This window comes from Falco punctatus (assembly GCF_963210335.1).
Source record: "Falco punctatus genome assembly, chromosome: Z".
NCBI lineage: Eukaryota > Metazoa > Chordata > Aves > Falconiformes > Falconidae > Falco > Falco punctatus.
The window spans coordinates 22,189,824-22,214,894 of NC_137586.1; the positions used below are offsets into that span (position 1 = coordinate 22,189,824).

A 25,071-nucleotide genomic window follows, 5' to 3' on the forward strand; every position below is an offset into this window, starting at 1 on the left:
TTTCCAGCTATGAAAAACTGAGTAGTGGTGTTCTTTATATAGCCACATTGCATAAAGGAACTATCTTAACAACTTACCAATGGCATCTTTTTGGTTTTGTTCTTCTTGAACTAACCTTCTGATACTTTGTGTAATTTTGTTTTAGTGACAAAGCATAAAAGCAAGTAGGTGATACTGGGTTTTTTTAATTCATTAAATATAGTTTTGTTATCCTTTGGGATTTAGTTTCTGTATGAAGTCGGGGGCATATGAAACCTATATTTCACTACCTTTTTCCTGTTAGTGCTGCAGCAGCCTACAGCATCAGCAGTGGTCTTAATCTGTCCTGATTTTCTGCTGCACGTGGTTTTAATGGCTCTCAGGTTCCTTTCCTGAACGTCTTATGTTTGTTAAAGTGTGCTGGGTGTGATGAGGCTTCTGAGGTGGCTTTTACATGGACCCTGCAGAACTGAAAGTGACTAATTGTGGATTTGAGGTGACCCAGCTAGTTTTAGTCCTGTGTTCCTGTAAGGTCACTTAATAGAAATGACCTCTCAGGTGAGCAGAGCTGTAAGCATATGGGCAGTTTACATGGGAAGAATAAGTTATCCAGATATCTAAGAACATCTTTTTTGTTTGTTCATTGACAGGAACAGTTCTTGTGCATTGATATTTAAGAGAGATGACTGCTATGCCAGAGAGTTTGTAGTACGTACACAACCAAGCTGTTTAATATTGGAGTAAGAAAACAACGTGTGTTAGATGTAATGTAGGTGGAACAAAAGAAGGGAGTGTTTTCAGTAACAGGACTCATCTGCAGCCTAGCCCCTCTCCTTAGGAGCTGGTGACCCTGGCAGACTCAGGCAGGTGGTGCTGCAAGAAGGTGAATTTCAGAAGCATCGCTCTTTTTGGCTTTGGGAGCTACAGGAATGTGGCTAGAGGCAAGGCAGTTGCTCTAGTTGTTACTGGACTTAATGGGAAGGTGATTGGCAGAGCTGCCTGGTGACAGCAGAAAGAAAGGGAACCTAAAGCAGAGCAGGATATTAAGCAATAGAGGAAGATTCTCAGATGTTGTAAACTGTAGGCATGTATTGCATGAGAATTGGTAATAGCTTGAACATAAACTAAGGGGAAGGAAGAAGTATGGTGAGTATGAGTGTCAAGGGTGATTAGAAAAGGGGAAGGCAGGGGTGGGAAAGGAAGGGCAGATGATGGCTATGTGTGGCTGTATTAACTACACTATGGGTAATGTAAGAGAAATGACAAGCTGTTGCAGAGAGCTCTTAAACCTGATCAGTGTTAAGTCTGTAATTATGCTGATCTTAGGCCTGTTAGTCTGTCAGCTACTTTCTTATTGTCAAAATATCTCCTTACTCATTAGTATGTAAAGTGTTTTTAGAGAGGATGTTTATATCGCAGCCCAAATAGCAAAAAGAATAGGAAACCAAAAAACTTAAGTTAATTTCATAAATGATCCATGATGAAATTTCACAATGAATTTGAGTAGGGTCGCTTAAAATTACCACAAACCTAAAATGTTTCTTACACGTTGCTGTTTTCCCAGTAAATGAAATTGAGGTATGTCTGTATTGACTGTGGTATTTCTTAATAAAATACCAAAAACTGAAATAGAAAATCCAGACAGCATAAGAAAGTAAACTGCTATTACTAAAGAAAGCTGGCTTACAAAAGAGGATCTGTAATGTCCTGCTTTTTCTCTCAGACTACCATAAAACCATGGTCTGAGGGTTTTTTAAAATGTCTAAGGTGTTAATACATTACAGGATTCTTTTAAGGAAAATAGAAGTTTATCTAGTTATATAGCAAGTAAGTGTCCTGCAGTTTTTACTGTAATTCTGTTATTTTGACCTTTAATCAAATTCCTTACATTAACAAAATAAAAAAATCTACAAAAAATAGACCCCCAAAAATCTCTAGCTGGCTGTAATAGCACAGGCTGGTGAATATAGGATCACCATTCACTTTTTTATATCTCCTGTGCTGCAGATGTTCAGTTTGTAACACAAAACTGCCTAGTAGACCTATCTTGCTTTGAATAGTTTAACCTCACTAAACTAGTGTTTGAAGAGGATTTATATTGAACACTGCTTGAAGGCATAGGTAAGCAAGAGGAAAAACTTGAAGACGTGCTTGTAAAAGTAAGAGGAGACCTGGTACAGGAACACCAGAAACAGCTTTGATTAAGTGAAGTCCTGAATCTGGAGTTGGATGAGGAAATAATTTTTCAATATTGTCTAGAGGTGTTTTAATTTCAGGGTTGTCTTATATAAAACTTCAACTCATACATTGTTTTTATTTTTATCTCGTGGTGGCTGTACTAGTTCTGGTTTTCATGTATTTCTAGTAATAGGCAAAAGAAATCAGCTGTAGGAATGACCCGGGACTTTGAGAAGCTGTGACCACAGCAGTCTTGTTGACTTGCTTATGAGCTGGCTAGGGAGATGGAACAACTCTGCAGTATTTTCCTTTTACAAAAGGTGAATTTGGTAAGTGTTCATTTGTTCAACATTCTGTCTTAGGCAGTGTTTGGCTACCTCCCTTGTGAATGAGGTTACGGGGGAACAAGTGAAGTGACTTACAATCATGACATGGGTTTTGAAATGACAAATCTTGACTTCTTTGGTGGATACAAATGATGCACTATCCTTTCTTGCATCATAACTGAGCCTCACTGCAGGAAAAAATAAGGGGATGCTGTTAAAAGCGCAGGAATGTGTTACCTGTTCAGTGACTTCAGGAGAGCAAAGTGATTTAATATGGAAACCTCAGCTGTATCTGCCACACTAATTTTCATTTGATGGTGATTACACTACAAGAGGGTTTTGCGTGTTTTTAGAATACAAAAACACCTCTTACAATTGAGAAGATTTGTTTTGTTCTGATGTTCTCATGTGACACTGCTACAGCTGCACGTGTTTCTGATGATTTCAAAACTGGAGATCTGTGTGGTCTGATCTTCTGTACTGAAGAACACTGCAGGTATTCGTGCTGATACCCTGTCATCTGCACTGTGCAACTGGTGGCTTCACATTGAGTTTCAATTTGGGGATGCTGACTCAGGAATCTGGATGTAAATTTGGACCCTGCTCTGCTGAGGCGCTTTTCCTCCCTGTTCATTTTTGTACCATCATAGCAGAGGGAGCTGTCAGGCATGTTAGGCTAGGAAGAGAACAGTCAGGATGACGGATTATCAGACGGGTTTGTCGTCTTGGGTCTGTCTTTTCTTAGATATGAAACTTCCGCTTAAATTGGTTGGAAGGTCAAACTATGTTTCTGAGAACTTGCATGGAAATAGGAAAGTAACTGTAAGGTGCTGGTGGGTGGGGTGCGGTGTGGGTCTGTTGGCATATTAATCTCCTCCTAGCAAGCATTTGCTATTATGTACAGAGTGAAAAAGAGTCTGCCTTTTACTCGTTTAAGGACAGCCTAGCAAAAAAATTTAATTTCTACCTTTTAAGCTGTACTGTTTCTTGCCTGACTATTTCGTGCTGCTGTTGCAATCTATGCCTTTAGAAGAACTGTACAAATTTCTCCAGACCTTATCCCATCCTGTGATTCTCTGACTCACAATACAAAGCACTCTACAAAACCAAAAGCAGATCAACTCCAATTTAAGAGGGAAAAAGCAGTTTAAGTACATTTGTCTCCTTAGAAGCAGAGGTACCTGGGTAGTTGGTTTTGTATTTGTCAAGGCAGATTTAGGTGCATCCTCTGTAAATGTTAGTCTGTAACGTATTTTGGGAGTGCTGTTGGAGGCATCAAGGAAGGAAACATCTATTAGAAAAATCAACTTTCAAAGAAAATTTCCTAGTATCTAGTATTGTTCCTGTATATTTTAAGTTCCAAAGGGTAATTCAGAGGTACAGGTGAATCTGTAGGAAAATTGTAGGGTAGGATAGGGCCAAACAACAAAATATGGTGTATTGCTGATCTACTAGAAAAAGGAATGTTTAATATTAAGGATACTTTTTCTTCTTTAAGTAATGATGGAATGTTTCATATGGCCCTGCTTAAACAGACAATTGATTAAGAAACTAGTTGCAAAAGAAGAATGGAGGAAATGGCATTTGAGTTTCCTTTCAAGAAGGATGAAAGTGAAGTGCTCCAGTGCTTAGTATGAGAACTGTTTAGTGAACCGGATTTGGGAAGGAAGTAATTTGGGAAGGAAGAAAAAAAAACCAGAGAAATTTTAGAAACGCAAGTAGAATTAAATAAGTAGTACAATGTAAAATAAAATGAAATATTACTAATTGCAAAATAACATTTAAAATACTTTATAAAACTTACAGCTTTAAGAAAGGTTTTCTCAGATACATTAAACGTTAAACTAAAAATTGTTATACAGAAGATAAATGGTGAGATTTTGCTTTGAGACATAACAAGTAAAAATAAATGGAAGTAATGCATGCTAGTCTGTACTGTGAAGGAAGTTCCTTTATCTACCACACACAAGTAGACTCTGAAACTTACTGCTATATAATGTTTGAGATAACTGGATTTTTAGCAGGAGAGGTTAGATATTGTCAGCAGGTAAGTTTATGCATTTTGCTGTATGTGCAGATGGAAGGTCAAGAGTTTTCTCAACGTTAAAATTGTTGAGGGTTTATTAACTTTCCTCAGCAACTTAGCGTAGCCTGTCCTGTCTTCGTACCTTTTGTTGTTAGCACTGGCTGCTTCACAGCAGTAGTTTTTCTTGATGCTCTGCACTGCTGAACAGGTGTTAATATTCCACTCAGGAGTTCTGAAATTAAATGCAAGATTAAGTGACTTCTGTCTAAACTTTGAATCATTTGGGGAATCAAAGGCAAAATAATGTATTTGAATCATTAATTTTATGATATTTGGGTTTATATAATTATTGTTTAGAATAATTCTGAGCATACTAAGTTTATAAAATTAATCACTACTCTGTTGTGAATCAGTGTACAGCAGTATTGGTTTCTAGCTGGGACCATTCAGTCTTTGCATAGTACTCAGTAAGTAATGCTTTTTATTTGTAAGCATTTTTCCATATCTTCTCCTTAATGCTGCTGCTGTGGGATGACATCTAATAGAATTTATACAAATGAACTGTAGACCAGTTAAGTAAGATTTATTTTTTTTTTAAATGAGCTTCAAAAAATTTCAGTGTGGATATGAATGAGTAATTTGGCATGGTTTCATTTAAAGACAACTTGTGATAATTCAGAAATAAGGATCAGGGAAGCAGGTTTGCCTTAGAGACTCCTTTCTGTTTTAACCACATTTAACTGTAGATCTGCACCCGAGTAGTTTGCAATACAGGCAGTTCTTAGCCTATTTTATTCAGTGCTTCTTGCTTTGCTTCTACTTACTTTTGTAGGTTAAGTTCTCCACACACAGCATCAGTTCTTGAATGTTGTGCATTTTGAAAGTTCTCTTAAAATTGCTGTGTAAATGATCTCTGTGTTTGTGGGGTTTTAAGCAGCAAAAGCATTTAAAAACTTGTGAATTGGTTGTATTTAACATGTAACCTGCTACAACCATAAATGTAAGAGGCTGTTACCCTGTTTTCAGATTTTGAGTGTTCAGTGTTACAAAGTGGTGCACAATATTCCTGCTTTGATTGCTAAGATTGCAGTTTAGTACTTTCAGTATAAGAGAGTAAGTATGTATGGTTGTATCTATATACTGAGTGTAAATATTGTATTTAACTCCAAGTACATAATCTAAAACCTATTAGAAAGAGCAGTCATGACAGAAGTTAAAAAAGCCAGAGGTTGGAGGGAGGGAAATTAATATGTTAGTGTCTATAAACTGACACAGTTTAATTACAGGTTTAAATATTTAGTATAATTATACAGTGCTTTTCACTTTCATAGTTCAAATGTGAACTAATTTATCCTCGTGACACCCCTCTAAAGCATGTAATACTTAACCTCAGTTTACAAGTAGGGAACAGGACTTGATCTTGAAAGCAAACAGCACTGCAGATATTAAGTTCAGGGCTGCCTATGTTCCTCTGCGCAGCCAAATGGTCCATCTGCTGAAGCCTCACAGTGCCCGTTCGTGGCCACGCTGCATCCTGAGCGAGGCCACCACCTTTGGGCTGAACCTTCAGCTCCGCCTGGTGTTGAGCCCGAGCCTTCTGCTGGCTATTGCTAGGGAGGCCTTCATCTCGCAGCTCCTAAGGCAGCTCTCTCCTGTTGCTTGTTCAGATAGTTTCTTGTCTACTCACCGGCTTCCATGTGTTCAGAAGGAAAGTGGTAGTGTAGAAATCCTGTCCATTGCCCAGGAGTCATCTGTGTTCGAGTGGGAGAGGAAACGTAGATAGATCAGTGTTTACCTGACTCTAAGTGAACATAGTGATCTTGAAAACCGCTTAGTTGAGAGGCATGGAGGTGGTCATATCTCAACCCCAGAACAAAAGTGATGTGGGCAGTGGAAGCTGAGGCTTCCCCAGCAGCACCACTAGGATGCCTGCCTGCTGCCATGGTGGGAAGGTAGTCTGGGCTCGTGCTTGATCGGACACGTCATCTCCATGCCTTGTTAGTCCATGGCTGTTGCTGAAGAATGCCAATAGTGTTGAAGGATCAGTGAATTACAGCTGTAGCTGGTGCCGGATGCATTAAATTTCTTTACACATCCCAATTAAAATTTTGGATCACACTGAGCATATAGCCTATACGAGATCTTATAAGAAAGAATTGGTCTGAGTCAGGCATATCCGTAGTACTGTGCTGAACACCCTTGTAGAGCTCAGACCCTTGGCTTGGTGTCATCAGCTTTTACAGGCTCCTAGCCTACTGGCATGAAAATAAAGCTGATATAAGTATAGCGATGCTGAGCTCCTGGAGAAGGTGTATGTAGAATCTTGCTGGGAGGATAGGCCTTGGTGGGGTCAGTGTTGCTGGCCTGGGGCAGCGGGTGCCCTTGTTCCCATAAAGGAACGCTGTTAAAGAATCTGCAGTAGCTGTGTTGAAATTTAACCTTGTAGCACAAACTGACTGATGCGCTTTTGATAAAATGTAAACAGTTCTGGAAGAATTTTTGTTTTTTTCCCTAAATGGGGAAGTATAGCTGAGGAATCTTGGGCTATTTTTAATTCAGTTTAGAAGTAGTCATACCGAGATTATTTAAAGATAAATCTCCATTGGAGTGAAGGGTAGAGACAAATGTATTTTGTGTATTGTTGCTTTTATGTAGTTCCTTTTCAAAGGTCTTTTCTCTGTGCTTTAGAGCAATTAAATATTTAAACTATTTGCAAGGTGATACTGCAAACCTAGGTCTTGCAACAGCTGCACTGCTTGTTCTCATGTGGGTTGATTCTCCTTCTTATCTCTTTCTTTGCAACTGAAGAGTTATCAGTATGTGTCGCATGTAGCTGACTGAATTGAAAGCCCCTTAAAACTAACATACTAAAGACGGAAGCACTTGCAGAAGAGGAAATTTTTTCATTGCTTGGGTTTTGTACTGTCCTGGGCTTGACTCCCGTCTTCTGACTATATTTCCTGCTGCTGCAGTTCCTGTGGAAGGCGGGAGGTTTCACTCACATCTTCAAATACACAATTTCTTATTAATCTAAATATATATGTGTGTGTATATATATTTATGCACACACAGAGCAATGCAGTATTTCCAGCTGTAGGCTCTGAACTTGGAGGCTGTTGCTGACCTGGGGGTATTTTTTTCCTCTCAGCAGCTAGTAGACAGGACATCCCTCTGACCCTTTAAATCTTCAGGTAGTATTTTCATTGAAAAAGATTCCAGCATTCTCTGTGACCACTTAAAATCTTCATCTATGTGATAGAGCTGCAATTGTGAAATAAAGGCTTGAATCAATAAAATTAATGTTTAATTCCTGTACATCTGAAGAGTTGTAGCTTGCTTTGCCTTTCAGGTTCTCAGGGCTGTTTGGAAAAGCAAGGTTTTACAGATCTGATTATGTAATGTTCTTTCTCTGCAAGTATCCCTTTTTTTTTTTTTTTTTTTTTCTTTTTTGGGTTACAGAGGTAACATGGACTTGGATTTAATTGATAAGATTGTGTTACATAATCCAATTTCTAATGCATTCTCAAAACCTAATGAAGATAGAGATTACATGGTTTTGAGAAGCCCAGAATCAACATATCAAGTCCATTGGGTCTTGGGCGTGCTTTAAATACCTTATATCTGGTATGGTGATGCACTATTTGAGATGTTTCCTTGACAATCTAGATACATGCTTCTCAGTTTGAATACCTTCCAAAAAACATCCAGCAGAGGTGCAGTCTTCAGAAAAATGCAGATTGCTAGATCCTGCAAGAACTTGTTCTGGTTAATTTTGCCAGCCGTTTAAAGAGGCCATAGGTACAAAATCATTGATCTCTGCTGCAGAATTTGAGTTGGAGCAGCCTGTGGCCAAAGTACTGACTGATGTAAATCCAGTCACTTCAGTTCACGCTAGGCTAATTCAGGTAGAGTTGCTCTGAATTGCTTCTGTGCTGATGACATTGCCCATGTAAAAATGCTCCTTTGGAAGCACCACAGTCTTACACAACTGTGCCTCTTATCATGGAAATGCCTTTTAGTGCTTTAAGACTTTGGATTTGTTTGGGGATTTTTTTTTTTTTTTTTTAGCTTTGCAGAGCCATCACAGCTCAGAGGTACAGAGGTGATGATTTTCCTCTTGTTCATCAATAGCTGTGGTCACTAGCAGTCAAACCTGAGCAAGATTGCTGAAGGTACAGGAATTACACAAGTGTTTTGGGAAGAATGGTTTTACATCACACTTACGGAAATACTGTGCAAAGTCTAACGTTCTTTGTAAAAGCATTCTGGTGTCGCTGCTTAGATGGGAGGAAAGAACCTTGTCTTGATTTTAATGTTTTGTTACATAATAGTTATTTAAATACCTTTTCATAGGCTATAATTTCTAAGTGTTTAAGACTACTGAGGAGAAACTTAAGTCTGTTTTAAGCAATGTTTAGATTAAACCCAAGACATCCAAAATGGACAAAACCTCCACAGTAGTCTTGTCCCCTGGACCCATGAAACTCTCTTCTTTATGTAGAACATAATGATTTCTTTTCTTGCTGTTTGCAGGTGCTCCTGACCCAACAGCAGGTGCTAGCATAGATGATGAAAACTGCTGGCATTTGGATGAGGAGCAGGTCCAAGAACAGGTTAAACTCTTCCTCTCCCAGGGCGGCTACCATGGATCAGGGAAGCAGCTCAATCTGCTTTTTGCAAAGGTGTGTTTAGTACTCTAAACCTTCCCTTGTTTCTCTCCCCCATTCCCCAGGCCAGTCTGTACTTGTTTGAGTCTTGCTCAAAATCTTCTTGGTCTAAAACAAGACAAAGCCTTGGCAACATGTCAACTTAATAATGAGTTGTACAGCAGTGGGCTGCTATCTAATGTGTCTTGATCAGTGTAAGGATACAAAGTAGCATTTCAACCATCTGCAGCTTTGCGCTTCTCTTTCTTCCTACCCCCAAAATGTTGGAGAAACCTGCAAAAAATTAGTGTTGCAATGGTTTGTGTAATACACCTGTGGATTATATGTGGAAGTAGTGTCTTTGAAGAATTGCAGTGGGATGCTGAAACCAAAAATTGTTAGAACTGGGAAGGCGGACTATTTTTTTCGACTAAAATTTCACATCACATATATGAATCACATTTCTTATTTAACAAAGGTGGAATATTAAACATTGTAGTATATTGTCTGTACTGTGATTTCTTTGTTTTTTCAAGTTTGTATTAAAAGACTAATTTTCTAGGTGCGAGAGATGCTAAAGATGAGAGATTCAAATGGAGCTCGCATGTTGACATTGATAACAGAACAGTTCATGGCTGACCCTCGTCTGGCGCTTTGGAGACAGCAAGGAACTGCAATGACTGACAAGTATAGGCAGCTCTGGGATGAACTGGGTAAATGCACAGACTTCTAAATCATTTAGGTGTTTATATGTGTAATGAAGAAACAATTACGTATTTGGGCTCAAAAGAAAACCTTTATTTTCGTACTAGGTAAAGCAGGTTAGAGTTTTCCGCAGTTTTGCTTGTTTGGTTAAGGTTGGGTGAAATTGAATTTCTGATCTACAGTGTGAGACAATTACAGTTTCTGGAGAGGAAGCATGATATGAAAGAAATACAATTGCAACCAGTTGTTAAGTAGTAGAGCATCTAAAAATAACAAAGCAAAAAGAGAAAACACAGTGACATAACTAAGGGTAAGTATATAAGCCACTAGTGCTAAAGTGCAAAGGTTAAGGAAAAAATTGATTTGCAACTAGAGGGAAATAGAAGGCAAAAAGAGAATCATTAGGAGTATGGTAAGATACTAACAAAGGAAGGTAGAAGTCCATTACTGAGCAAGATAGGAGATCGAGTAACAGAGGGCTAAAACAATTAACACCGCTTTACAGGGAGGGTCAGTTGTGACCTGATACATGACTTAGTTTGCAATGGAGGGAAGAACACAGGCTAAAAAGGAAGAGAAATATTTAAACGGGTATGGTCTGATGACGCTTGCTCTGAAGTGTTGCAGCAACTTGCTAATACAGTTTTGAAGTACTCCTTCAGAAGTTCTCAATCTGTAGTGATCTGTGGTGAAGGGAAATTTGGTGACATCTATACAATTCAAGTTGTTTCAATATTTTAAAGGTGGATAGGTCAGTGGAAAGAACATTAAGTAATCACAAGCGTTGCTTTCCTAGGTATAACGTACTGGAACAAACTACTAACGAGCTGGCATCTAAGTGCCAATAAAAGACAACCTGAATTACTTAAAATACAGTGGTAAATGTAATTTGTTTCTGTAAGAAGAGGATTTGCTGAGTGTATGAGTGAAGGATTAAATGTTTGTATCTTAGCTGTAGTAAAGTTTTGGGTGCTGTCTTGGAGACTTTCTCAAAGCAAGCTGAAGACACAGTCTTAAATGCAATCATCTTGTGGTTCATGGAACTTGGAGTAGTTACCTGTACTCTGGCTTTAATCTGGAGAGACATTTCAAGTCTAGACTTAAAGGACTCTGTCTTGAGGTGTTCTGGTCAATATTGCTGTGTCTGACTTATGTGGCATGGAACACAGAAATAAATGAAAATTAAATGAAAAAAAAGAAAATCTTTACAGATGGTGGCCTGTGGGACATTATGTAAGCACTGCAGAGAATAGAGCCAAGGACTTTAATGCTCTTGATATATTTTAAAGTCCAAAATCAAGCTACATGAAATTAAGTCCAAGCAACAATAACATACTTCATTCAAAAAGGAAGCATCAAAAGCAAAACCTATTTTCTTCTGTTAGGAGTTCAAGATGACCATGATTGACTGCAATATTGTCTGGTGGGGCTAAGACTGGATATAACCTGTTTAGCATAAATTATGTTCACTCTAAATGAAGCATTAGGCTAATAAAGCACTAGATATCTAGTTGAGATACAGACTTCTGTGGTGAAAAGCCTTACTATCAGAGCAGGCAAAGCTCTGCCAGAGAGAGAGTGTAGATAAACTACTTGTCTTCAAGTGTTAACAACCCTTTTAGAGTGTCATTCTTATGATGCCTTGGCTTGTTGGGGAATAACAGCTTTTACCAAGCAGGGCATGTGCTTAGCTGGACATGTACACAGCAAAATTTTATCCCACCATACTGAAAACTGGAGGGTCTCATGCTTCATTGCTTATGTGGGTTGAGCTGGTAGGTGGTGGGAGAGGCAGAAATGTGTTCTCCATCTGTTACCTGTAGCAGTCTTATCATGTGCTGCCAATAAACATAACAAGTTTTGTTAAATTTTTAGTGACTCCTCTTCTTGTTTCATTGGCTTCATATTAATGTCACTTTCTTGACAGCACCTGTCTGCAGGTAGAGGAGTTGGACTCTCTGCCTGCAGCATCAAATAAGCAATATTTTAGATCAATCAAATAGATTTGTTTACCTCTGTCTAAGCAAAATTACAGGTGCCACAGTAAATCCCAAAAAGCCACAGTGCGACCTCCAGCCTCACTTCACTACTGCATCAGCTGCTGTACTTGAAATCTGAGCAGACCCTGTTGTTTCAGCCCTGAACTGCACTGCTGCTCTGACAGTATCAAAATATGTTGATTGTATACCATAGTTTCAATTGCAAACCCATTTGAATCATTTCAGGTAATTTACTTTAGAAGATGCACAGCAAATATCTGCTGTTGCCTGTTGAGCTGATATTTGAAGAAAAGGTCAATTAACATTTTTGTAGTCTAGAGGGAAAAGATGGACCATGCAATATTACTACAGCAGTAATCCATTAATATTCATCCATGAAAAATTAAGAAGTTTCTTGGTCTTTACAAAAGTGAAAAGATTTCCTTAAAAAGCGGGGGAAATTTGACTTTGTGCTCCAACTGAGGGATCATGATGACTGTGAGGCTCTGCTTTGGAATTAAACGTTGAGCACTGCCAGATGCCAGACATTGGGAAGAGGCTGAGGTTTGTCGGCAAATGGGATCTGCAAGTTAATTGGTGTTTTCTGCAGGCTTCTGGCTGTGAAATGAAATTGGAAGCCCTTTAGCCACATGGATAATACAGGACCTGAATACAAATGTCACATGTCACCATCAGGGCCCACTGTGAAACAATAGTGTTCCCACTCGAACACTACGCCATTACAGATCATTTAAATATGGGGATTACATTTAAACTAAAAGCCCCATTTGCCTTTTACTGCAATTTAAATGTCCTCTTAGCAAAAGCTAAGTGACAAATTAAATGAAAAAAAAGTGCCCACATTTTTAAAGCTGTAATGCAAAACAACCTTTTATTGCTTCTCATGTGCCACGAATGAATCATTATACTTGTCAACCCTAAACCAAGCCATAATTGGAGCAGCTACTGTTATCAAAGCGGGGCTGCTCTTGTGACAGCTTAATAAAGCTGAAACTGTTAAATTAAATCCCAGATGCTTAATCTGATGAAAGCAGTCAAGTAGAAGAATCTAAGACAAGTATCTGCTGCTTGGTGTAGTGATAGAGCCCAGTAGCTTGTCAACATGTAGATTACAGGATTGGATATTTTTTTTTTTTTTAAGTACCATTTTCAGTATTTTTATATCCTCTTGCCTTCATGGTGAAGAAACATCACATAATTTGCATGTTTCAAAACAAACATTTCTAGTAATTTCCTCCATTTTGATATTTAAGAACTGTTTAAGGGGGAAGAGAGCTGTTTTCAGTTGAGGATTAGTTTCTTGTGGAACAAAACTATGATGGCTGTGTCGTGGGGAGGAGGGTGTCTCCAAAAAGCTTGCAAGGCAGGGCAGTGGATAAAAATCTCTTACTTTATGATGTCAAGGAGAATTTAAAAAGTATTCTGCACTTCCAGCTGCATTTTAATGCATAAGCTTGTCCTGTCTACCTCAACTACTTGTTGGTCTCTGAAGCTTTTAAGTGTAGGAATCTTTCATGATATCACCATGAGCCTCATTCTTGGGATAAAGCTTTCCTGGGTGACATCCCTTAGAATCTTTTCTGTTATGCATACTAAATAGGTTGTTGTCATAAAAGTAGTTCTAGTAGTCTTAAGTAGTTTTTCACTAGCACTTTGCCCTGTTGTGGGCCACTTTTTAAATGTTGGAACAGCCTGATGGTCTACTTTGAGTTCATGTTTGCTGATATTTTGGCCACTTTCTGGATTAGAGTAATACATTTTTGTGTTAAAATTTAAAACTAAAATATCATTTTACAAGGTCGTGTCACGTAGAGAAATAGAACAATGTATTTTCTGAAGGACCATGCCTAATTTTTTATTAATAACACTATGCTCCTCATCTAGATCTTAATTCTAAATGTTGAGTTTAGGCAAGGTATCATTATAAATTATTTAAGAAAGATGTAGTTGTCATTTTCCCAAACTAATGGGGGTGTTAAATCCTTTTTTTTATTTGAAAACCATTCTGAATTTTTCTGATAAATGTTTATATTCATCTCTAGAAAATGCCAAGTTAGATTCTTTTAACCTTAATGAAATGAAGCTATTACTCGTCTATATTTCTATCTCAGGCATTCATTCCCTTTGCAATTAGAGGCAAACTTGTATGAATGGGACGTGCCAGCTGTTCTAAACAGCTTATCTCTGCTTAGTACTTAAGTGGAGGGGGGAAAAAGGACAAAAGCAGCTAGGGTTGTTGCCAGTATGGCCCTAGAGAAATTCCTTCCTCATGCCAAGTTTGATGAATGCTTCAGAGCTGCCATGAAAAAGAATCCTAGTTTTTGTGCTTTAATACCATTTTTCTGGAGCTGCGTACTTTGTGCAATCCCTATTTAGGATCAGCTGTGCAGTAGAAACATTCACATTTCCCTATATTTAATGGTATTTTTAAAATGGTACTGCGAGGCTCTTAAGTTTCAAATTTGGGTGCTCTTTGGCGCTTATATCCATATTGTCATGATTTCTTTGAGTATCCCACGTTCTAATTGCATCATGTTCTGCCTTAAAGCTAAGGAGAGTACCCACGCCCTGCACCTGTAGAAAATAGTTAACTTCAAATTTCTAAGTTTAGATCAATTGATTGCACAGAGTACATTTTTGGCCTTGAGGTGAAAGCTGTCGAAGACCTTTGTTTTAAAGGAGGTGTAATGCACCATGCTTTGCACCATTTCCCTTGGTCTTTCATCATGGGCCTTGTAGATAGTGCTGGCTTACAATTGAAGATATAATATATGTGTCATATCTAGTAGTCTGTCTTTGCTTAATTGATAATCTTTCTCTCTTTAGTTTTGTTTAGTCTTAGCTGTTGTGGTGTGGTTGCCATACAGGTATAAAACATGTGTGCATTCAGTTCATGCACTTAAGGTACATCTGCCCTTTCACAGAATGAGCTGTTAATGCATGTCAGTGTATTTGAATGATTTGTGCTATTGGAGGCACTAAATTAACAGTGCTGGTGAGTTAGCATCACAAGACAGTTTTACTGCTCTAAGTTATGGATGACAACTTAAAGAAATTGCTGTCATGGCCCTGGAGTGTCTTGGCTGTTGCTGTCACCTTCATTTCCCCTGTGAATGAAGCCAGGCTTCTTTCCATTCCATTTCTGCAAAGGTGGGTTCTGACAATCTTTTTCCGAGGATGATTTCTTTCCTCTTTCATTATTGGCATGTGCTATAATGGTATATGAAATGAGGGTATATGAGGCCAGAGTATGACAGTAAGTGGGAGCTATTTTCAAAGAGGGTATTCTTTCCTGTGTCATTTATCAGATTTGAGGAATAATGATGAAAATAATTAACTTCAGTTTGTAAATGTAGCTTGAGGGACTTATTTTTAATGCCATAGAGAAAGTTTGGGTTTCCATTTAGTCCAGTTGGATGGAAAGTACTTCTACTACAACAGGAGCCAAGTTTCTTAAAGTATCTACGTTAAAATAGTTTTTGATGTTTTTATTCCTAAGATGTTAGTCTGATTTACTTATAAATGTCCTAAAAAATTGTTCTGTATTGGGTCTGGTACAGGAATCACTGCAGCCCTTAACTGTGGAATTGTGACTGCCAAGATTAAGGGCAGAGTTTTACTGTAAGCCCAAGCTGGTACTTTGCATTATTTTTTTCCTTCTTCTCACTCTTTATTTTTAATATTTTTAATTCAGTAACATTAAGCTGCAATTTAATTTTCCAGCACCACTTTCAGTAAACACCAAAGCTAGAGAGAAGTAATAGATTTCTGGAGAAGAATTACTGAATATTCACTGACTTCTCAGAGTTTTACTAGTCAGCAATCTAGCCTTGTGATATTTTGCAGTTTTCTGTCTTGAATGGATATTGAAAAAATAATTTAAAAAATGGAAATGTAAAGTGAGAGGTGCAGGAATCTTGAGTCTGCTTGGGTCTGACAAAGCAAGACAAAGGAAATCCTTCAGAATTTTAAGATACCTACATAGACTTAAAAATGGATGGGGAAGACATTTCTGCCAAGCAAACGGAAGACACCTGACAGTTGTAGATGGATCTGGACAAATTCAACTAGAAAACTACAAATAAGCTTAGAATTTAGAGTTGTGGTAGCCAGACAATAGATCAGCTAACCTGGAGCTGTTAGGTTCTTGTATTAGAAATACTAATTGAAATACCGTGAATATTGTTCTTGTGAAAACTCAACAATCGCTTTTGGACTGGAAGATAAAAGTAACGCCGGAAATCTTGGAGTAGAAAGGATTTGAGACTAGACAATCAGTGTGTTCTTCTGGCCAGTTACAGTGGGTTATTTGCATTTTGTGAGCATAGTTGTGGCAATCATACTTTTTCTGAACGTCCCACTGTGCAAGTGAGTATTTGCGCTTGCTCCACTTTTTTTAAAAAAGAGTGGTATTTCCATCTCTTTCTTTTTTTTTTATTAATACATTGTTTTGTTTGATGAACTTCTCAAACTACAGTTTTGCATCTTCCTAGAAAAATCTACTCTGAGAGGAACTCATTCATCTCAGTGGTAATTTTATATAGAGGTGGGTTATTGTATTTATAGTTAGTAGTCAAATTAACTTTTCTTGTGAAAATTGCTAAAGTCCTTGAAAATAGACTGTGACTGCTGAGAGTGTATTACCAGTTAAAACATTTGATAAAATATCTGATCTCTATTATGGGCAGGAGCAGAATTTGTGTTCACCACCTAGCTGTAAATATTACCTACTACTTAAAATTGTGAAGAACCTTATTCAGATAGTCATAAAGTAGTATTTTTGTACTATTTGTGCTGGTATTAACAGTTGCTTTTACCTTCAGTTGATTATGAAGAAATGAATGGTTTTGTGAATATTGGGGAAGTTAATCAGGGAGATTAATTTGCATATGCTTTATACTTCTAGCTTTGTAGTGGAAAGGCATAGCCCATGTCTTGTTACAATGGTTAGGTTACAGGGTACTTTAGGTGTACAGAGGGGCATCTAATGGATATATGACAGCCTAAGTGCTATTTTAGGGAGATTGTAGGTACTGTACCTTTCAAGCAAATTTCTGTTCTTACGTGAAGCCTTTTGGACAAACTGGCAGAACGTCTGCAAAGATGCAGCAGTTTTTAAAACAAACTCAAAGCATAGTCCAGCACAACAGGCTCATGCAAAATGACAGAAGTACTTGGTTAGTTCCTTTTTCCGTTGTGCTAAAAGTTGAAAATATAGGAAGGCGGGAGCAGGAGTTTTTCATTACTTGACACAGAGATCAGAGCATGTAGCTGATGATGGCTTCAAATAGAATCTCAATATGTAAATACCCATTTCCTTTCAGCCAAATACACATGCACCTTTAACCCTTGGAGCAGCAGCATGCAGCAAGAGAGAAAGGGAAGCTTAAGGAATTAGGTATTTTTTTTGTCCCTGAGTTACACCTCCACTCCTTCTAATGCACATTTGGAGTTTAGTGTGCAGAAGGGCAATGATTCCCTCTTGCCATCAATGCTGCAGGTAATCTATTGCATTAATCAGCCAGCTAGTGTGAAATGCATGGGGAGTGATTATACTATCATACACAATACAATCAGCATGAAGCACTTGTCAAGACCAATACATCAAAGTTTAATTCAGTAATAGAATGAATTAGAGCAAAATGAAACATTCTGTTCTCCAAGAAACACAGCACCCATAGAAAGACCTTTATTCTGAAGGCTGCAGAAAGAAATCTGAATGCATTAAGGAATTGTTTTTATGAATAGAATTGCAACCTGGATCCAGCTGAATGCTGGGAGTACTTTTCCTTGGGGTTCTTATCAGGGAGAGAACAGCGCTGAAGTGTTTTGCCTATCTTCACTATTCCATAAAATTAACTGTTTAATTGGAGCATTCTCCAATGGGACTTCTGATTATGCTTTGTTCTGATGGAGATCTGTCCGTGCCTGAAGGAGGGAAGTGGCTTTACCAGTCATCCTGAAAGCACTTGTCCTTCTCATTTAAAAGCAATAAATCCCATACACTGCCGCCTTTGAGGTTTCAGAGTGGCTGTCCCAGTGAAAGTGCATATGTGTTTAAAAGCCAGATGTAAACCACTTTAAAATCCTTTGCTGACACTTCTGCTTTTTAAAGGGGTCATAGGTTCTGTCTCCTAGTATTGTTTCTATTCTGGCACTTCCAATGCTGGAGAATGATGCTTTTGTGATAGAACTGATCAGGCTCAAATGGGGCACAGTGGCAAGTGTGCGGCCAGTGCTGAAGCTGATTTGTCTGTTGCACAAAGGGAATGATCTTGATTACCTGGCTCCATTTTGTTTGAAATTATCAGATGCTGCTAACATTTGTTATGTGGTAGTTATGGGGGTTTATTTTTTAAGAAAGAGATGTGCATTAATAGGAAGGGCAAATAAATGTCACTGTAGATGTGCATCTGTTTCTTGCATATTTTAATTCTGTAAATGAATGGATTGATCTTAAGTGTGTTAAGTGTAAAATTCCAAAGCAAAGGCCAAGTCTCAGCCATTGATTACACAGGTATTGTAAATGAGGAAATGCTGACCCAAGCTCTAGCTACACAGCAGCCCTGAGAAGGTAGCATAGTATTTCTGGGAAAAGCAATTTATTGGGAAGACTGTAACAAAACAGTCAAACAGACTTGTGTGCTGGATCTTCAATTGTGGTCAGTATCCTAGCCCCATATTAAATCAGTTTCCATCACCACCTTCCCGTTTATTGGGGCAAGAGTAAAATATGAGGGGTTTATGGAAACGGAGCAATACTTAATCTCTCGGCAGAGTTTGCATACAGGCCTTGCATTTCCTTTGGCTTTGTGAATACATGTATATACAGGATGTGTAATTATTACAACATCTACTTTTACTGTGACTGAATACTTCTTAATTTTTTTCAGTTTGCATTTTTAAATCCTAATAATTGTAAAGGCATGCTGTCCCTTTCTCCCCCATGAATTCAAAGGTATGGATGTCTACTGAGAAACACAGAAGTACTGATGTTCCCATGTATGCACAAGGAAGGCATGCACTGTGTAAAACAGTAATGTAACCTGTTCTTCTTTATGGTGTGAGGCATGCTTAAGACAAACAACAGCCATGCATTTTCAAAAGGAGGGCTGTCAGAGGTCTGTTTTGGCAAAGCTGGCTTTTTTGAGGTCAAGAAGGATCAGTATTGAATCAAAATAGGCAATTCCTCATTGGAATATGACAGTTTTGATATTTGTTCCCTTGTGAAATTGATATTAAATTGTAGGTGCAGCATGTCTTATTTTCCCATTATCTTCTGGGGAAAAAGATTTTGTATATTCGGTTGTGACCATTTTACCACTTTGCTGTGAGGAGTTTTACATTGGAAAGACATAGTCAAGGTATTCAAAGCAGAATTTTACTTTTTGTTCAGTACCATGTAGTTTGTGGGCGGAAGATGTGCCAGCCTGGTGAGAATAAGTATGAAAAGGTACCTGGTGCCTGGGGAAAGGGAGGCAGGAAGAAGAGTGAGATGTGTTAGAGAAAAACAGAGTATGTGAATGCAAACGCATTCTCTGGTGGATTTGGGTGGGGATGTGTGCGTGTTTGTTTTCGGGTTTTGTCTTTTTCATTTAATGATACATTTGTTCGTATTGCAGGTGGCATTGGTGACATCATTAAATCTAGTCAAACAGGTAAACTTGAGAATGCCAGGAACATTATTTTGGGAAACTTCTTTTTAACTATACACTTTCTCCAGCAGCAGTTTCCAGGCTGAAGTCACTGGAAATGAATTAAGATACCATCCCCTCAAATTACAAGTAGTGGCTCTTCATTTTTCTGTAAGCCTTATCTGTAGTAGAGGGTAAGTGTGATCAGCAGTTCCCTGTAAGGGAGCTATTAGGCAAAAAAAGAGAATCTCTTATTTGAGGCCAGTGTAAGCCTTCAGGTTGGTGGTGGCATTTAAGGGTGAGCTCAGGGGGGCTTCCACTGAGCAGCATCAGAATGAAATAGCAATAATATCCTCCAGGCTCCTTCCAGTTGTCATGTGGTAAAAATCTGGGCCAAGTGGATGTTTTCCTCAGACGTTTCAGTGCTAGGACAGGAGGAGAACCAGGGAATTGAAAGATCCAGAATGGAGCAGATGTCGGGGGAGGGGAAAGGCATTTAGAGAGCAGGAGGAGGAAGAAATATGAACACAGGCAAATGCACAATGCGGGGGGGTGGGGAGGAAGAAACACACACACAAAAACCCCAAGCAAAAAAACCTAGAAACCCAAATAGGCTGAAGAGTGCAGGGTTATTGGCACTATGCATCCTTTCCCAGATGGTAGCCTTTGTAGCACTGCAGGAGCTGAGCCCGAGGCTCTTTCTGTTCCCTTCTCTTCTCGTGGGGGAGTTTTGCCTCTCTCTCCTCCTCCTGCAGGGAATCGGGCAGCCGTGAAAGCTGGCCGAGGTCTAGATGTGTGTGCAGCTCACCCTGGAGTCACTGGGAGCAGGGTGCCGTTGGGCTCTGTTGAAATTTTAAGTGGTTTGTATGGGGTTTGGTGGAAGTACACTTGTTCTTGCGCTTAATTTCCATAAAAATAGCCTGGGTTTCTCGGTCAGTCACTGCTAACAATGTATTTATGTGTGACATAGCTTCTTTCTAAGGGAGTTGAAAACTTCGGCGTATCGTTTCCCTCTCCGGCCGCCTAGATGTGCCGCATACGTAGTGGAGGCCCTTTGATGAGGGCTAGTGAATTCCTTTGCCCCTGGTGGTGTTTCTGAAATGCGGAAAATGAAAAGACCACTCACTTTGTAGGGACGTGGTGCAATCAGTAGTGTGTGTTCCGCCTTGCTGGATGATGGAAATACTTATCAAATGTGGTTCAGGTCTGCTTTGCTTTTGCTTAAGTCTGAAAACACTGGCAATCTGGTTATGAAGTATTAAATGGTTTTTTTGTTGTTGTAGATGTTGGAGAGGCACAGTGTCTCCCTAAGGAGTCTCCCAAGTGATACTTGATTTTGAAAATAAAAAAGCCAGCAGAAGCTAACTTCTCCAAGGCTTTCCAATATGCCCCATCTTCTGTTTTATTTTGCAGACTGCAAGAAATGTAGTTGTTTTTCTTGGGCAGTGCTGAATACGTTGATAATAACAAGAACCAGTTGTAACTTGACTCTCTTTGGAGAGTGAAGTGTGTTGACAAGTGTGTCTAAAGAAAGTCATATGATTTGATTTCTTTAAAAAGAAGTTTTTAAAAATAGTATTGGCCTTGTTCACACCCATGGTTAGTTTCAGGCACTTAAAAAACAAACAAACAAAAAACCGAAAAGATAAACACTTGCTGTACTGTATTTAACTACTTTGCAGTAATAATCCACAGTAGTGTAGTCTCTCTGGTGTTCTGAACTGCACCATATCATATTTTATTGTGGTTTTCAGGGTTTTTTTGATATTACTTCCCTGTTCCATGTTGTTCTGAATACCAGCGGACTTGGAACCTTAAGGATCAAGCTGTGTTTTCACTGGCTCCTGTGCTGTGGCATACCGCATGCCGAGTTACTTTAGGAATGAATGTAATGTGGTGGCCTGTGCTCTGGGTATCCATTTTGCATTCTTAGTTAGCAACGGAATACTTGAGTGTGAGAATTTTATTATCCTAGAAGAACCAGCTGTATTTTTATTCTTTTTTTTTTTTTTAGCCTGTCATGAAGATTGCATCATTCAAGCGTATTCTCTGAACCTCATGCAGTGTATAAGGCACGCTCTTAATGAGCAGATGAACTGTTGCTAAACAGTATTTTCAGATGTCTTCATACTTCTGTCAGAGTTCACACTGATGAAAAGACAGCTGATCTAGAGAAAAATATTTCCATTTGAAAATTGCTGCTAGACACCCTGATGTATTAATGTCTGCCCTGCTATATAGTCTCAGGGAGCAGGTTCCAAAGTGAGAGTATGTGTGAAATGTCAGTGTAAATTGTCTTTCCCTTTGAGATCCATAAACAGAAATTGTAAAACAAATTTTCTAGTGTAACCACATTACTGAAGTAATTGCAGTGAAAATACCTTACTCCTGTTAGACTGCACAAAACCAGTATTTGCTGGATCTCTGAGACGCAGATGTATCTGGGAATGATCAGCAGTACTTCTGCAGGGTTCTGAGTGTGGAGGTATATGTTTACAAAATACATGTCTTACTAATGTAATTCTTCTGGTTTCTGTGATGTGAAACTGGAAGATACATAGTTCTTGTTTGTAGAAAACAAGATCTGCTTCTGGTACAAAAATAAGAAACACTGGAGTAATTTCCTGCTGTAACTTGATGTGAATTTTTGTTCGCTTTTGACTGATGAGCTACACATTGTGAACACTGTATTTTCTAATGCAAAAGACCTCTTAATGCCTTTTAATTGAGAAAGTTGGCTTGGTACAGTCTTTCAACTGCTTCAAATGGGCCACTCTGGCTCCAAGATCCTGCATCAGGAATTCAGTCTGATGTCAGGTGTAGCTAGGAAGCAAGCAGTGTAGCCTTTTAGGGGAGAAAAAGTGTTACAGTACAGAAGTTTGCAATTAGTCATTGGCTGCTGCATTTTTAATAGAAAACATAATTTAGCAATTTTTTTAAAATCAGGTGCTCTGTGGATGTGTATAGTCTTAAATCCCCACTGCAAGTTGGAGCAGAAGTCCAGTTGGCTAAAACAGCTGAAAAAATGGAACAGTGTGGATGTTTGTCCCTGGGAAGATGGAAACCATGGAAACGAGCTGCCCAATTTAACCAATGCTTTGCCTCAGGGTGCAAATGCTAACCAAGGTGAGCCTAAACATACGCACTGATTGCAACATATAACATAACCTCTATATTATATACTCTAGCCTTGCGGAATTCAGCATTCTTTCCTGGGACAAGTAACTTTCTTGTTGAGGATAGACCAGCCAAAATTATTTTGAGTAATACTATCTTTGCAGTAAGGGTAAATAGGTGTTTTTTTGTGCTGGGGCTGCAGTGTTTTCAAAGCAAGTATTTGTGTTTAGATCTTACAACTTTTCACTTGGTGCTTCTACGTACGTGTTGCATGAAAACTGAATGTCCTTGAAGTATGTCATATAAAGGGCTGTTGTTTCTTTGCTGGGCTATAATCTTGTATTCCTTCTGGTGTTGGTTTTTTTTATTCTGTTTGCAGTTATAAAGCCTTTGATGCTTATTTAAAGAGAGATCTGTGGCAACTGCATTAAACTTGTGTGTGAAAAACTAAAGCAGCTGTCTGTGATATGCTCTGTATGTGCAGTCTGCATTGCCAGGTGTGTGTGGGGTGCAGACGCAAGACTGCTGTCTTGGAGGAGGTGTTTTTTCTTATTTGATATCATGCTTTCTATATCTAAAATGTGATTATCAAACCTGACAGAAGCCTTGTCCAGTCCTCTTCAAGGAAAGATGGCTACTGGGGAAGATGCAGGGTATTTACCTGGGAAGATAACCTCATAATCCTCAAAAACCCTCAGTATTTTGATATGTATTTCATATGATTATGATAAGATTAAAAAGTAAATGCTTGGGAGGTGGCAGATTCGGACTTAAATGTTTTTTTCTTCTTTCTTTTCTTGAAAGATTACCTCTGAAAGAAGTAGACTTGGTTCATTTTTAAATCTTGCAACTAGCTGGGGACAGAAGTTCTTCCAGCATACAGATCCCTAAAGAGGTGTTTTGCTTTCTGTTATCCCATGATGTTCAGCCCAACCTGGGCAGGCTAGTGGTAACTGACACTGCATCTCAACGTTCATAGACACAGTGCCATGTGGAGGGTTGCCATACGTATATATCCAGTAAGGATTATGTCCAGCCCATGGCCTCATATCTCACTTTATGGCATTGATATATGTTTATGACAAAAAAAATTACACAATTCCTCAAAAGTTAATGTCACTTCTCAAAGAGAACAGCTAAAAATCTTCCATGCGATGTTTATCCATCCCTCATCCTGGTAGCTCTTGGTCTGAGGAGGGGAGAAGCTGGGGGTGCTTGAGTAGCTGCATGCCATATACTTTCTGGTATGTTTTTAGAGGAGTCCATATGTGCTGTTGAATGTCTTTCATCTCTAGCTGTTCCCTCTGCAATGTCCTCTTTGGCACCAGTCAGACTGGTTTGTAGGTATCCCTCTGAACGCAAAGCGAATGGTACGCACCTGGTGTGAGCTGGTGGGTACTAGCAGGATGTGACGTGTCATCTGCGGGCTGCTCGGTGCAGAGGGGGGCAGAGCAGCCTGCTGTCGGTCGGGGCTGGTGAATAGGCAGAAGACAAGAGTACTGTGAATGACTGATTCACATATGAATGAGTAAAAGCTGATGCAGTTTTCTGTACTTGTGAAAATGACAGATTCATCAAACAGGCCACATCGGACGGTGTTCACTCGAGCCATTGAGGCGTGCGATCTGCACTGGCAGGACAGCCACTTACAGCACATTATCAGCAGTGACCTGTACACCAACTACTGTTACCATGACGACACTGAAAACTTGCTCTTTGACTCTCAGGGGTGGCCCCTCTGGCATGGTAAGTGGCTAAACCGGAAAGACGTTTCCATGACTCGCTGCTTTGTTCAATTTCTATGGCTTTATTTTTGGGGGGATGGTGGGGTGATGAATGAAAAGCCTGGCAAAAGGAACAGAAGCTCCCTTGAGATGCTGGCTCAGAAGTAAGCCTTTAAGTCTCTTGTGTAGTTTTAAAAACAAAAATGAAAACAACAACAAAAAAAACCCACCAAACAAAAAAGGCCTTTTGAGTAACCTAGCAAAACAGGCCACTGCAGACATGGAAGCATTGCTATTCCTCAATTATTTTCTCCATTTTAGAACATGTTCCTACAGCCTGTGCGAGGGTGGATGCGTTACGATCTCATGGATACCCACGAGAAGCACTGAGGCTAGCGATAGCCATTGTTAATACACTAAGAAGGCAGCAGCAGAAGCAGCTGGAAATGTTCCGGGCTCAGAAGAAAGGTAAATGTGGGGAAGAGAGAAGGGCGAAGGATGTGCAAGGTGACAACACTGGACTGGAACTTTGTGGTGTTCAACCAGTTTTGAAACTAAAGTAGAAGAGGTGACTTAACTCTTCAGCCCAAACAATCATCGTGGTGATGTCCTGTTCTGGATGTCAGAGGTTTTGTGTAAGCCGGGTTGTGTGCTGTGCAGGGCAAGGGCTCTGTTCCGCCTTCTGTAACAGCTCTGGCACGATGGGGCCTTTATCCCAGTCAGGATTTTTGGTTAC

At 39.2% G+C, this 25,071-nt stretch overlaps 1 protein-coding gene across 2 annotated transcripts in view; it reads left to right on the plus strand.

The window, feature by feature from the left end:
* ZSWIM6 (zinc finger SWIM-type containing 6) overlaps positions 1-25,071 on the plus strand; it is a 112,490-nt gene that overhangs the window by 63,176 nt on the left and 24,243 nt on the right. For both annotated transcript variants that reach the window (XM_080371523.1, XM_080371524.1), the window contains 5 exons: positions 9,043-9,191; positions 9,718-9,868; positions 22,441-22,620; positions 24,181-24,357; positions 24,657-24,803. In XM_080371523.1, coding sequence (XP_080227649.1) covers positions 9,043-9,191; positions 9,718-9,868; positions 22,441-22,620; positions 24,181-24,357; positions 24,657-24,803 — 804 coding nt within the window. The remainder of the gene's footprint in view (positions 1-9,042; positions 9,192-9,717; positions 9,869-22,440; positions 22,621-24,180; positions 24,358-24,656; positions 24,804-25,071) is intronic.